This window comes from Pseudophryne corroboree, chromosome 2, assembly GCF_028390025.1.
Source record: "Pseudophryne corroboree isolate aPseCor3 chromosome 2, aPseCor3.hap2, whole genome shotgun sequence".
NCBI lineage: Eukaryota > Metazoa > Chordata > Amphibia > Anura > Myobatrachidae > Pseudophryne > Pseudophryne corroboree.
The window spans coordinates 569,946,939-569,960,707 of record NC_086445.1 but is presented as its reverse complement, the minus strand read 5'-3'; the positions used below and the strand labels follow the sequence as shown (position 1 = coordinate 569,960,707).

Below are 13,769 nucleotides of genomic sequence, written 5' to 3'. Positions count from 1 at the left end.
CACATAACGGCAGACAGCATGCCCTTTTTACACAATACTGGCAGACAGCTTGCCCTTGTTACACATTACGGCAGACAGCGTGCCCTTTTTACACATTACGGCAGGCAGATTCCCCCTTTTTACACATTACGGCAGACAGCGTCCCCCTTTTTTACACATTAAGGCAGACAGCATCCCCCTTTTTGCACATTAAGGCAGACAGAAAGAAAGAAAGAAATTACTGTCTCCGCTGGCTCAGGCTCCTCAGTACAGCTTCTGGCAGAGATACCGATTCCCGGGCAGGAGAGAAGGAGGAGGAGGGAGCAGAGGCGTAACAAGGGTAGGGTGAGTGGGGCACGTGCCCTGGGCGCCTTGGCAGGCCCAGGAGAGGGGGGCGCCGCCGTCGGCCAGGGCATCATGCCCCACTCGCCCCCATCACGCCGAAATGTGAGGGGAGGAGAGCGCAGCGTCTCTCCCTCCCCTCACCGCCGCCAGAGCACTAGCAGCGCTGCCAGCAGCGCTGCGTGTGTCTGGTCTCCGGCGTTAGCCAATCAGAGCTTGCGGACCGGCTCCTGTTGGCTGCCGATCTGCAAGCTCTGATTGGCTGGCGAACCGGCGCAACACAGCCGTCGGAGACCAGAAGTAGTGAGGGGAAGGAGAGGCTCTCCTCCCCTCACAGACACAACAGGCGGTGAGTGACCGGGGGGGGGGGGGGGGGGGGCGCACAGTGGGGCATGAATCTGGCACAGTGGGGCACAGTGGGGCATGTATCTGGCACAGTGGGGCATGTATCTGGCACAGTGGGGCATGTATCTGGCACAGTGGGGCACAGTGGGGCATGTATCTGGCACAGTGGGGCATGTATCTGGCACAGTGGGGCATGTATCTGGCACAGTGGGGCACAGTGGGGCATGTATCTGGCACAGTGGGGCATGTATCTGGCACAGTGGGGCAATGTATCTGGCACTGTGGGGCAATGTAACTGGCACTGTGGGGCATGTATCTGGCACTGTGTGATGTATCTGGCACTGTGGGGCAATGTATCTGGCACAGTGGGGCATGTATCTGGCACTGTGGGGCAATGTATCTGGCACTGTGGGGCAATGTAACTGGCACTGTGTGGCAATGTAACTGGCACTGTGGGGCAATGTATCTGGCAATGTAACTGGCACTGTGGGGCAATGTATCTGGCAGCAATGTAACTGGCACTGTGGGGCAGTGTATCTGGCACTGTGGGGCATGTATCTGGCACTGTGGGGCATGTATCTGGCACTGTGGGGCATGTATCTGGCACTGTGGGGCATTGTATCTGGCACTGTGTGGCAATGTAACTGGCACTGTGGGCCATTTTCAGTGGCCACACCCCTTCTGGTGCGTGGCCACACCCCTTCTGGTGTGTGGCCACGCCCATTTTTCCATTGCGTGCACATGCTTCTTTTGCTGTTTTTTTTTGGGGGGGGGGGGGGGGCGCCATTTTCCATCTTGCCCTGGGCTCCAAAAACCCTAGCTACGCCTCTGGGAGGGAGGTGGAGGAGGGAGAAAGAAAGAAAGAAATTACTGTCTCCGCTGGCTCAGGCTCCTCAGTACAGCTTCTGGCAGAGATACCGATTCCGGGCAGGAGAGAAGGAGGAGGAGGGAGCAGAGGCGTAACAAGGGTAGGGTGAGTGGGGCACGTGCCCTGGGCGCCTTGGCAGGCCCAGGAGAGGGGGGCGCCGCCGTCGGCCAAGGCATCATGCACCACTCGCCCCCATCACGCCGAAATGTGAGGGGAGGAGAGCGCAGCGTCTCTCCCTCCCCTCACCGCCGCCAGAGCACTAGCAGCGCTGCCAGCAGCGCTGCGTGTGTCTGGTCTCCGGCGTTAGCCAATCAGAGCTTGCGGACCGGCTCCTGTTGGCTGCCGATCTGCGAGCTCTGATTGGCTGGCGAACCGGCGCAACACAGCCATCGGAGACCAGAAGCAGTGAGGGGAAGGAGAGGCTCTCCTCCCCTCACAGACACAACAGGCGGTGAGTGACCGGGGGGGGGGGGGCGCACAGTGGGGCATGAATCTGGCACAGTGGGGCACAGTGGGGCATGTATCTGGCACAGTGGGGCATGTATCTGGCACAGTGGGGCATGTATCTGGCACAGTGGGGCATGTATCTGGCACAGTGGGGCATGTATCTGGCACAGTGGGGCACAGTGGGGCATGTATCTGGCACAGTGGGGCATGTATCTGGCACTGTGGGGCAATGTATCTGGCACTGTGGGGCAATGTAACTGGCACTGTGGGGCATGTATCTGGCACTGTGTGATGTATCTGGCACTGTGGGGCAATGTATCTGGCACAGTGGGGCATGTATCTGGCACTGTGGGGCAATGTATCTGGCACTGTGGGGAAATGTAACTGGCACTGTGGGGCAATGTATCTGGCAATGTAACTGGCACTGTGGGGCAATGTATCTGGCAGCAATGTAACTGGCACTGTGGGGCAGTGTATCTGGCACTGTGGGGCATGTATCTGGCACTGTGGGGCATGTATCTGGCACTGTGGGGCATTGTATCTGGCACTGTGTGGCAATGTAACTGGCACTGTGGGCCATTTTCAGTGGCCACACCCCTTCTGGTGCATGGTCACACCCCTTCTGGTGTGTGGCCACGCCCATTTTTCCGTTGCGTGCACATGCTTCTTTTGCTGTTTTTTTTTTTTTTGGGGGGGGCGCCATTTTCCATCTTGCCCTGGGCTCCAAAAACCCTAGCTACGCCTCTGGGAGGGAGGTGGAGGAGGGAGCCGCAGCAGCGCTGTGTTATTGGTGGAGGCGCTGCTGCTGCTGTCCCAGTCCTTCACCATAGGCTGTTCTCCGCCGCTGTGAATGCTGGGATGCGCTTCACAGCGTCGGAAGACAGCCTATGGTGAAGCAGAGGGACAGCAGCAGCAGTGCCTCAACCTATATCACAGCGCAGCTGCGGCTCCCTCCTCCACCTCCCTCCTCCTCCTTCCCCCCACGTCCGCTGCTCTCCTCTCCGGGCGGCTGTGTGCTGCGGGCGGCGGTTGCCCGCAGCATACAGCAGCATGTAATGAGTCAGTTTGACTCATTACATGCTTTGGGCCCCTGGACAGTGGCCGGCCCCAGTGCAACGCACTGGTTGCACTGGCAGTAGTTCCGCCTCTGTTTCAGCATGTTTGTATCATTTAAACTATATTGTGAAATCCTGAATATGCACAATTGCATTTTTTGTTACTAAATAAAGTTCAAAGAAATGTATCTTTATTGGTCAACTTTCAGACACAAACACAATTTTCAAATAAATCTGAATATAAACAATAAATTACCTTTTTTTATAGGCTTCATTCTTATAAATCAATTTGATTTAGTGACCAATGTGTTTGGAAAATACACTTACATATCTAGTAAGTAAGACTCCCATATTGTTAAATGCCTACACCTTGTATTCTAATGGTTCTTATTGATCATCAGTGACAAACATACAACCTCAGATTTCAGCACTAGCAGTTTTTCAACCCACACAGGAAGAGACCTTGTGAATCTTTGTGTGGTGATTTTAAATAAAACATACTGTAGCTTACACGTTAGCACCGATTGAAACTCCCTCATGTATCAGCAAGAAGCAGAGCGCTCTTTCTACCAACAATTGTTTTGTTCTTTACCACTAGGTACTTAGATTTGTATGTGTTGTGCCATACAAACCGTGTTTTATTGATAAAATTATTTTTTGTGTTGTGCTAAACTCGTTTCTATACACATCTCTTCTCCTTCCTTTCAGTGGCTATAAAGGACATCCCTAACATGGACCTCAAGATACCTGTAAATGGGCCACAGACTCACAGTTCCACTGGACAGAAAGGTAACACATACACCTATATACAGTATATCTTAAAGGGTGGGTTTTTACTACTATTGCTGCTACTGTATATTTAATGGCTGTCCTTAATTTCCATTTCCAGGACTATTTATGCCTATTTTTTCCATAAAAGTTGGTAGCTCTATCAAGGACAGCCCAATTGTTGTTTATCAGTTAAAATGTATTGGATGCAAATTTCAATTAATGTTGCATTTGATTTTTATAATTACAGTGTATCTTTAAAATGGTGGTTTTGATATGTTTCTCATGTATAGTGCTTCTATCATAAGCTGGGTGCACACCTATACAATCATTGACCTGTTCTCCTTATATCGGGTGAACGGCCATTGACTGTATAGGTATTTGCAGTGCTGATGCTTAATACAGAATACATTAGCCGATAAACTGCTTATAATGCTCCTGCAACGATTGGGGGGACCTGGAGGTTACATTTTATATGATGCATAGCCAACCTCCTGAGAAACTGTTTTACCAATCCGCTGCTACCCCCGCCTCATAGGGGGTCACAGCTGGATACACACCACTTGCCTGGTCGGGAGCATTTAACCCATTCAGCTGGGGATCGTGTACTCAGATTTAGAATTTTTACTCATGGTTATTGAGACAATTTTAGTTAAAACCATAGTTAGAACCTTATAACTTGTCATCATTTTTAACGGAGTGATAGTAGTGTATTTTTTGAAGGCTTTAAACACCACTATATTGTATGGAGCGTAAACACATGTGAACACTGCCTACAATTTTGAAACTGATATGAAACAATAAAAAATAAACAAAAAAACAAAGCCGACACTTTTTGAGACAGGTGCATTCATTTATTTGTGTACTATTGGAAGTGCGTTTACCATGCTTTAAGAATGTGTTTTGAATTCATTATTTTAACACCTGATTGTTCGAGCCTTCAGATTGTACCATGAGTAATTTGCTTAGATGCACTCGCTTACCAGCAGTGTTCAAGGAAATCATGTTTGGATAGTGATCACAAATCTGCTATGTGATATTTTGGTAACTGTGTTGTGAAACATTGCCTTTAAGACAAAGGGAGTATATTCACCAGAGATATTAAAATTGCTGACTGGCTTGCCACACCTGTCTTGTTATACATGACATTTGGTGGCTATAGACATTCTGAAACTACACTGTGTCCTGAAAGATCATTCCATGCACAGGTTGAGCCATAGTCATACACAGACACTTTATTGCTTGTTATATAATACATAAATGATTAACATATTTCTCATTTGATGAGTAGTATGGAACCACCGAGTCATGGGACAATAGGTAGAAGTATGTGTGCAAGTTTTTTAAGGGGTTAAAAAATAGACAATCTGCTTATTAAATAAACTGTAAACTAGAAGGCTGTGTGTGTGTGTGTGTGTGTGTGTGTGTGTATATGTATATATATATATATATATATATATATATATATATATACGTATATAGTAACATTGTAACATAGTTAATGATTTTGAAAAGAGGCAAAATGCTCTTCAGGTTCAACCTGTATTCTGTATTAAGCTGTGCACATTGTAATGCACCAGCTGAAGTAATGGTTTAGTACCAATTGACAAATATATTTCGTACCACTCCCAGATATTTAATGTCAATATATTAAATGCTATAGCCTTGGATACTTTTTTCAGCTAGAAAACTGTCCAATCCGTTTTTAAATGCATTTACAGAGTCCGCCATTATTACCTTCTCCGGCAGAGAGTTCCAAATCCTTATTGCCCTTACGGTGAAGAACCCTTTCCTACGTTGTGTATGGAATTTTCTCTTCTCTAGCCTCAGCGAGTGCCACATGTCCTATACAGAGTTCTATTAATAAACAAATCCCCTGCTAACTCCTTGTAATGACCCTTTATATAGTTGAAGATATTAATAATGTCTCCTCTTAGATGCCTCTTTTCTAGTGTATACATATTTAACCTAGTGAGCCTTTCCTCGTATTCCAGTGTCTCTAACCCTTTAATTAGTTTAGTAGCTCGCCTTTGAACTCTTTTGAGTTCCCCAATATCTTTTTCATGATATGGTGCCCAAAACTGAACACAATATTCCAGGTGCGGACGTACCAATGCTTTGTACAGAGGCAGGATTACATCCTCGTCCCTTGTCTCAATACCCCAACTTTACTTGCCTTCTTTGCTGCATTTTGACATTGTGTACTGTTATTAAGCCTATTATCTATGAGCACCCCAAAATCTTTTTCCACTATTGTTACCCCTATATTTTCCCCATTAAGTGTGTAGGATGCAAGTTTGTTTTTAATCCCAAAATGCATAACTTTGCATTTTTCAATATTGAACCTCATTCCCCATTTAGACGCCCAGGTTTCAAGTTTAAATAAGTCATTTTGTAGAGGCTCCACATCTATTTCTGAATTAATTACCTTACACAGTTTAGTATTATCTCCAAAGATTGACACTGTGCTTCCCAGGCCTATTCCTAGATCATTAATAAATACATTGAACAGTGGCGGGCCAAGTATGGACCCTTGTGGTATTCTGCTGACTACTGGTGCCCAGCTGGAGAACATCCCATTGACCACTACTCGTTGTACCCTGTTATCCAGCCAATTATATATACTATATATATATATATATAAAATAAAACTGGTTATAATATAATTGCTGTAATAGATTTTTCAGTTAACATGGCATATTATCATATCATAGGTTATAATTGTGTTAACAGTAACATTACTTGCCTTACATAGACAAAACTATAGTGGATAGAATTTTTATATTATCTTCTTAGTAATTATAACCATTATAATAATTTTAGATGTATTATATTACAGAGTTGTTAATAATTAGCCTATATTATAGCAGTAAAAATATTGTTCTAATATTATATGCAGCATTTTGAGTACAGGTCCACAAGCTGGCCACTTGCTAGTCGCTGTGGCTAAGGTGTGAAAGGCTTAGAGATAGGTTAGTGAGATAATATAACCCAGCTGTCACTTATATATTGACAAGGCTGTCATTCTCCACAGTAGGGAAGTCTATTGATGGGTGCAAACTACTAATAGCCTGTCTTCAATAGTTTCTTGCATTTATGTTAATCACCGATGGCACCATCAATGTGGACCATTAATGGTTAACTTATCGATGGTCATCCTTATGTTGTCTCTCAGACAGTTGCTTAGTGGACGGCTAGCTAAATGACAGAAGGTGATTGGTTGCTTTGGGCAACTTCTCCACTTTATCTGTTTAAAAGGCTTGATACATCTCACCCTGTATACAGTGTGCTGTCTATAACCGGCCACACACTGGATATGGCAGGGGTTCAGAAGGCTGACAGATGATGCTGTCTGGCCCAGGAGCATTCTCTGCATATCAATGTATTACGGGCGTTGCAGGCGTCTTTAGCTTTACCTGTAACCTCCAATCTCAATATCTCATGAAAACGATAGGTAACGTACTTGACACCCATTGCTCTTCTGATGCTGTCTCTGATGGTTGCCCTGCAGCCTCTCCGGTTGCAGCACTGTCTGTCGTCTCCCTGGTACTGTCAGAGGCGTCAGACCTCTGTCTGGTATCCGTTGTACTGTTCAAAGCCAGCTGATTCTCCAAAAAGCAGCGGGCATTTGTTTGGCTGCCTCCATCCCGTTGCAACACACAGGAATCCTCTGACCAGGGCTTGCTAACAGGAGAGTCTTTGCCTGCGGACGGACTTTTGAGCCTAGCCGGCTCCAGCTGGTATAGGCGGTCAGCCTGCCTTTCCTCCCTGGCAGCCTTATGTTCCAGAGCTGCATGGCGTTTAGCATGGATCTGTTGCACCAGCTGCATAAGGGTTGCCCAGTCTGGATATGTCTTCATATGTGCAATTGCACTCTGTAAATACTTATCCAGGTCAGGACCTTCAGTGTAGATGTAAGAGGTGCCCGACCTCCACTGGGTATCGGCAGTACTGTCCAAGTTCCCATAGTCTACTACTACATAGTCTACATAGTATACTAGCGACTTGTTCCAGGCAAGGTTTAACGGTGACCTCCCTGGTCTCATGGTGTCGCGAGCAATCACTTTCTTGTCACGGAGCCATTTGTAGCTTACATTCTCTCTCAGCTTGTCGGTTTGCAGAACTCCTTTCTGCCATGGAACTCTCCCTCTGCACCAGGTGTGCAGCACCGGCAAGCTCTATCTCTCTCTCCTCTCATCTGTTTGCAGAACTCCTTTCTGCCATAGAACTCTCCCTCTGCACCAGGTGTGCAGCACTGGCAAGCTCTATCTCTCTCTCCTCTCGTGCACTGGAACACTTTCTCCCCGCCCAGCACGCAGCTCCGACAGTTTCCAGGAACGGGGGAATAAGATCCAAATTTGAGGCAGTCATAGAAGGCCTCACATCGATAACAGAGTCCACATCAGAATCCAGCGTCACACTGTCACATCCCGCAGTACATAACAGTCCAGTATGTAATACATCTCCTACTGCCTCAGCAGCCCAGGCCGATGCATCATTCCCACGCACAGGTTTGCAGCCATCATGATGCTCTGTATCTTTTCCCTACTTGATATCAGTCAGCGAATATTTATCCAAGGCCATATGCACAGGCCTCACATCGATAACAGAGTCCACATCAGAAATCAGCATGGCACTATTATTTCCCGCAGTACATAATAGTCCAGTACGCAATACATCTCCTACTGTCTCAGCAGCACAGGCCGATGCACTATTCCCACGCACAGGTTTGCCATCATCCTTCATCAGATGCTTAGACTTAGTCATCTTTGATCTAATTTTCGCCAAAATAAAATAGAAAAGAAAAACAAGAGAAGGGGAGGGGAACAGAGACTGCGTTCACAGTATATCATTTCTAACTATTGTCTTTTGTAAGCCCGAGTTCTGACTCTGGTGAAGTGGAATTACTCCCACTCACTCAAGTTCTTGTAAAAAGTTACTTATCAATCCCACCGCTGCCAGCCACTTTGTCATGGACCGCGGCCGCCCCACTCTCCGGATACGCCAATTCGAGAATTGCGCCAGCGCCGTGCGAATCTCCTCTGCCACCAGCAAAGACTTTTCAACGTATTACGGATGTTGCAGGCATCATTAGCTTTACCTGTAACCACCAATCTCAATATCTCATGAAAACAATAGGTAACGTACTTGACTTTGGTTCAAGAACACAGCAGTCAGAACTAATTATTTTTATTATAATTAAGAAATATCTTCAGGTTTTCAAGTGTAAAATGATTACAAAGAATATATGGAGTTTAGAAAAGATATACAGGCTACTAGTAGTCTCAATAAACAAAAAGGGAATACAGAAAATCAGAACCTAATTACGCTTACGTAGTGCATTAAGATCTGCGTGAAGAAGCTTCACAGGAATATAGACATTCATTCAGGCACGGCAGCCACTTCCATAAGAATGAACAACTTTCAGTGTGTTTGAGAGGGACAGATATAACCCCCTTATAGCTGCGGGCCCCCACCCTTTCCTTAATTCTCTCAATGCTGTGTACCTGGGCAGTAAGAAACCAAATTTACTTTGGTTTTACTTTCAATAGCTGTCTTTCTTTTAAGTTTCAAGAGGTCAGGTTTCTTGACCTGGCCTGGCTTTTTGTAATGTAATTTATAGTTTCTTAGATAAGATTAGGAAATAGTTTAAAAACATGCGCAGATTAATTCACAGGTGCAGCTAAAAATTATATATCTCAGAGTGTATATCCCTTTACACTTAACAAACAGATTGAGAGGAAAAAGGAGAGATACAAACTAAAAGCGCTCCCATAAAAGCCAAGTTTATAAACACACACCCAGTGGATACATAAAATCAATTAGTCACGTACACTGGTAGTTCAGGAGATGAATAAAGATCCAACGTTGATTAAAGGCAGATGGATCTAATTCTCATAAAATTATAAGACAAAAAGAAAGTGCAATAGTGCAATTATCCTTGTTTAAAAGGCCTGAATTTATTTAAATAATAATCTGTTTGGTGTAAGTGCGATATTTAAATAAATTCAGGCCTTTTAAACAAGGATAATTGCACTATTGCACTTTCTTTTTGTCTTATAATTTTATGAGAATTAGATCCATCTGCCTTTAATCAACGTTGGATCTTTATTCATCTCCTGAACTACCAGTGTACGTGACTAATTGATATTATGTATCCACTGGGTGTGTGTTTGTAAACTTGGCTTTTATGGGAGCGCTTTTAGTTTGTATCTCTCCTTTTTCCTCTCAATCAGTTTCTTAGATAAGGTAAGAGCCATAAACTAACCTCTGACTCCCCCACTATACATCAGTGTCCTCTACTTCCAAATCTTTTGTAGTTATGGGTTCACTTAAAGGACAAGTTGGAAACCATTTTGTGTCACAGACTCCATTACAGTATACACGTAGACATTACATACAAGTCTTATATCGCTGGATACAAATGGACGTCCCATTTGCCACCCCCCATCCCCCCCGCAGCCAGACATGTACATGCAGAGCTCAGCTGCGGGGGCCCTAAATCACCAAAGTTTTACTGGTCTGGGGGGCACATGCCACCCTGCCTCCCTGGCCCACACCTGCCACTGATGCTCATTTAAAGCTTTAACACCAGTGCATAAATAAAAAGATTAGTGATTATCTGACATTTCCCCAGAGCATACTGTATCTTCAACAGTAATTTCTGTAGCGGATGTATGGGATCAGTCATGTACCTACTTAGTACTCATGAAATGAGTCATAAAAACCTTCCAAAAAATATTTACAGGTATATTATATCACAATATCAGTAGTTTAACCTAACCAAGCCTAGATAAATATTAATGCACAAATTCCACATCGGTCAAAGACAGCCACATGTTCTTATTACCAAACAGATACATAATCAGAGACCTGCAAAGATATAGGGGTATTCTTTATCAAACTAATTCTGTCCTTAAAACATGCAGAAATGGCTGTTAAGAGATATCTTATGCTTTCCAATTAGCAATGCTCAGAAACGTTCCCCCATAGGGGGGTGGCATTATGGAGCTATTTACCAGTGTACAGTAGCTGGCAAAAGCCACTCCTTTGTAAATATAGCCCAGAGAGATGGAGTGACTACTATGTAGCAGGGTGACTTGATGCAGGCAGGAGTCAGACGCAGAGACCACTGCCCACTCACTCCGGCGGCTACTGCCTCTTCTGGTCGCAGGTAGACTGAGTAGAACCCTGGGCAGCCCAGCTGTGCTAGCACAGCCCCTGCTGGCTGCCAGCTCAGCCAGTTGGAGGGAGACTGGGCTGTGGCCACCCTGCAGCCTCCATTAGGCCACTGTGTGCATAGGAAGATGGTGCTGTGCCCAGCAGTCACTTCTCACCAGGCCTCTCCCCACAGCTCCTTGCCTGCACTTGCACACTCTTCCAAGCAGTGTTTTGCAGGCGGCGGGCACATACACAGTGAGAAGAGGACACAGCAGTAGAGGGAAGGTAGAGAGAGGAAGGGGAGAGAGGCCGGCTGTATTTGGCTGAGACAACTCTGTCCTCCCCTGCATAACTGCTGCTGTTTCATACCATCTTTTACCACTGGTATCCAGTCTTTATGTTGACAGTTAAGGTTGACAGTAGAGATGAGCGCCGGAAATTTATCGGGTTTTGTGTTTTGGTTTTGGGTTCGGTTCCGCGGCCGTGTTTTGGGTTCGACCGCGTTTTGGCAAAACCTCACCGAATTTTTTTTGTCGGATTCGGGTGTGTTTTGGATTCGGGTGTTTTTTTCAAAAAACCCTAAAAAAAAGCTTAAATCATAGAATTTGGGGGTCATTTTGATCCCAAAGTATTATTAACCTCAAAAACCATAATTTCCACTCATTTTCAGTCTATTCTGAATACCTCACACCTCACAATATTATTTTTAGTCCTAAAATTTGCACCGAGGTCGCTGTGTGAGTAAGATAAGCGACCCTAGTGGCCGACACAAACACCGGGCCCATCTAGGAGTGGCACTGCAGTGTCACGCAGGATGTCCCTTCCAAAAAACCCTCCCCAAACAGCACATGACGCAAAGAAAAAAAGAGGCGCAATGAGGTAGCTGTGTGAGTAAGATAAGCGACCCTAGTGGCCGACACAAACACCGGGCCCATCTAGGAGTGGCACTGCAGTGTCACACAGGATGTCCCTTCCAAAAAACCCTCCCCAAACAGCACATGACGCAAAGAAAAAAAGAGGCGCAATGAGGTAGCTGACTGTGTGAGTAAGATAAGCGACCCTAGTGGCCGACACAAACACCGGGCCCATCTAGGAGTGGCACTGCAGTGTCACGCAGGATGTCCCTTCCAAAAAACCCTCCCCAAACAGCACATGACGCAAAGAAAAAAAGAGGCGCAATGAGGTAGCTGACTGTGTGAGTAAGATAAGCGACCCTAGTGGCCGACACAAACACCGGGCCCATCTAGGAGTGGCACTGCAGTGTCACGCAGGATGTCCCTTCCAAAAAACCCTCCCCAAACAGCACATGACGCAAAGAAAAATAAAAGAAAAAAAGAGGTGCAAGATGGAATTGTCCTTGGGCCCTCCCACCCACCCTTATGTTGTATAAACAAAACAGGACATGCACACTTTAACCAACCCATCATTTCAGTGACAGGGTCTGCCACACGACTGTGACTGATATGACGGGTTGGTTTGGACCCCCCCCAAAAAAGAAGCAATTAATCTCTCCTTGCACAAACTGGCTCTACAGAGGCAAGATGTCCACCTCATCATCATCCTCCGATATATCACCGTGTACATCCCCCTCCTCACAGATTATCAATTCGTCCCCACTGGAATCCACCATCTCAGCTCCCTGTGTACTTTGTGGAGGCAATTGCTGCTGGTCAATGTCTCCGCGGAGGAATTGATTATAATTCATTTTAATGAACATCATCTTCTCCACATTTTCTGGATGTAACCTCGTACGCCGATTGCTGACAAGGTGAGCGGCGGCACTAAACACTCTTTCGGAGTACACACTTGTGGGAGGGCAACTTAGGTAGAATAAAGCCAGTTTGTGCAAGGGCCTCCAAATTGCCTCTTTTTCCTGCCAGTATAAGTACGGACTGTGTGACGTGCCTACTTGGATGCGGTCACTCATATAATCCTCCACCATTCTTTCAATGTTGAGAGAATCATATGCAGTGACAGTAGACGACATGTCTGTAATCGTTGTCAGGTCCTTCAGTCCGGACCAGATGTCAGCATCAGCAGTCGCTCCAGACTGCCCTGTAACACCGCCAGCGGGTGGGCTCGGAATTCTGAGCCTTTTCCTCGCACCCCCAGTTGCGGGAGAATGTGAAGGAGGAGATGTTGACAGGTCGCGTTCCGCTTGACTTGACAATTTTCTCACCAGCAGGTCTTTCAACCCCAGCAGACTTGTGTCTGCCGGAAAGAGAGATCCAAGGTAGGCTTTAAATCTAGGATCGAGCATGGTGGCCAAAATGTAGTGCTCTGATTTCAACAGATTGACCACCCGTGAATCCTTGTTAAGCGAATTAAGGGCTCCATCCACAAGTCCCACATGCCTAGCGGAATCGCTCCGTGTTAGCTCCTCCTTCAATGTCTCCAGCTTCTTCTGCAAAAGCCTGATGAGGGGAATGACCTGACTCAGGCTGGCAGTGTCTGAACTGACTTCACGTGTGGCAAGTTCAAAGGGCATCAGAACCTTGCACAACGTTGAAATCATTCTCCACTGCGCTTGAGACAGGTGCATTCCACCTCCTATATCGTGCTCAATTGTATAGGCTTGAATGGCCTTTTGCTGCTCCTCCAACCTCTGAAGCATATAGAGGGTTGAATTCCACCTCGTTACCACTTCTTGCTTCAGATGATGGCAGGGCAGGTTCAGTAGTTTTTGGTGGTGCTCCAGTCTTCTGTACGTGGTGCCTGTACGCCGAAAGTGTCCCGCAATTCTTCTGGCCACCGACAGCATCTCTTGCACGCCCCTGTCGTTTTTTTAAAAATTCTGCACCACC

The 13,769-nt window shown here is 46.1% G+C and overlaps 1 protein-coding gene across 3 annotated transcripts in view; it reads left to right on the top strand.

Moving 5' to 3' along the window:
• SH3D21 (SH3 domain containing 21) overlaps positions 1 to 13,769 on the top strand; it is a 228,756-nt gene that overhangs the window by 110,821 nt on the left and 104,166 nt on the right. For all 3 annotated transcript variants that reach the window (XM_063954398.1, XM_063954394.1, XM_063954397.1), the window contains exon 11: positions 3,745 to 3,825. In XM_063954398.1, coding sequence (XP_063810468.1) covers positions 3,745 to 3,825 — 81 coding nt within the window. The remainder of the gene's footprint in view (positions 1 to 3,744; positions 3,826 to 13,769) is intronic.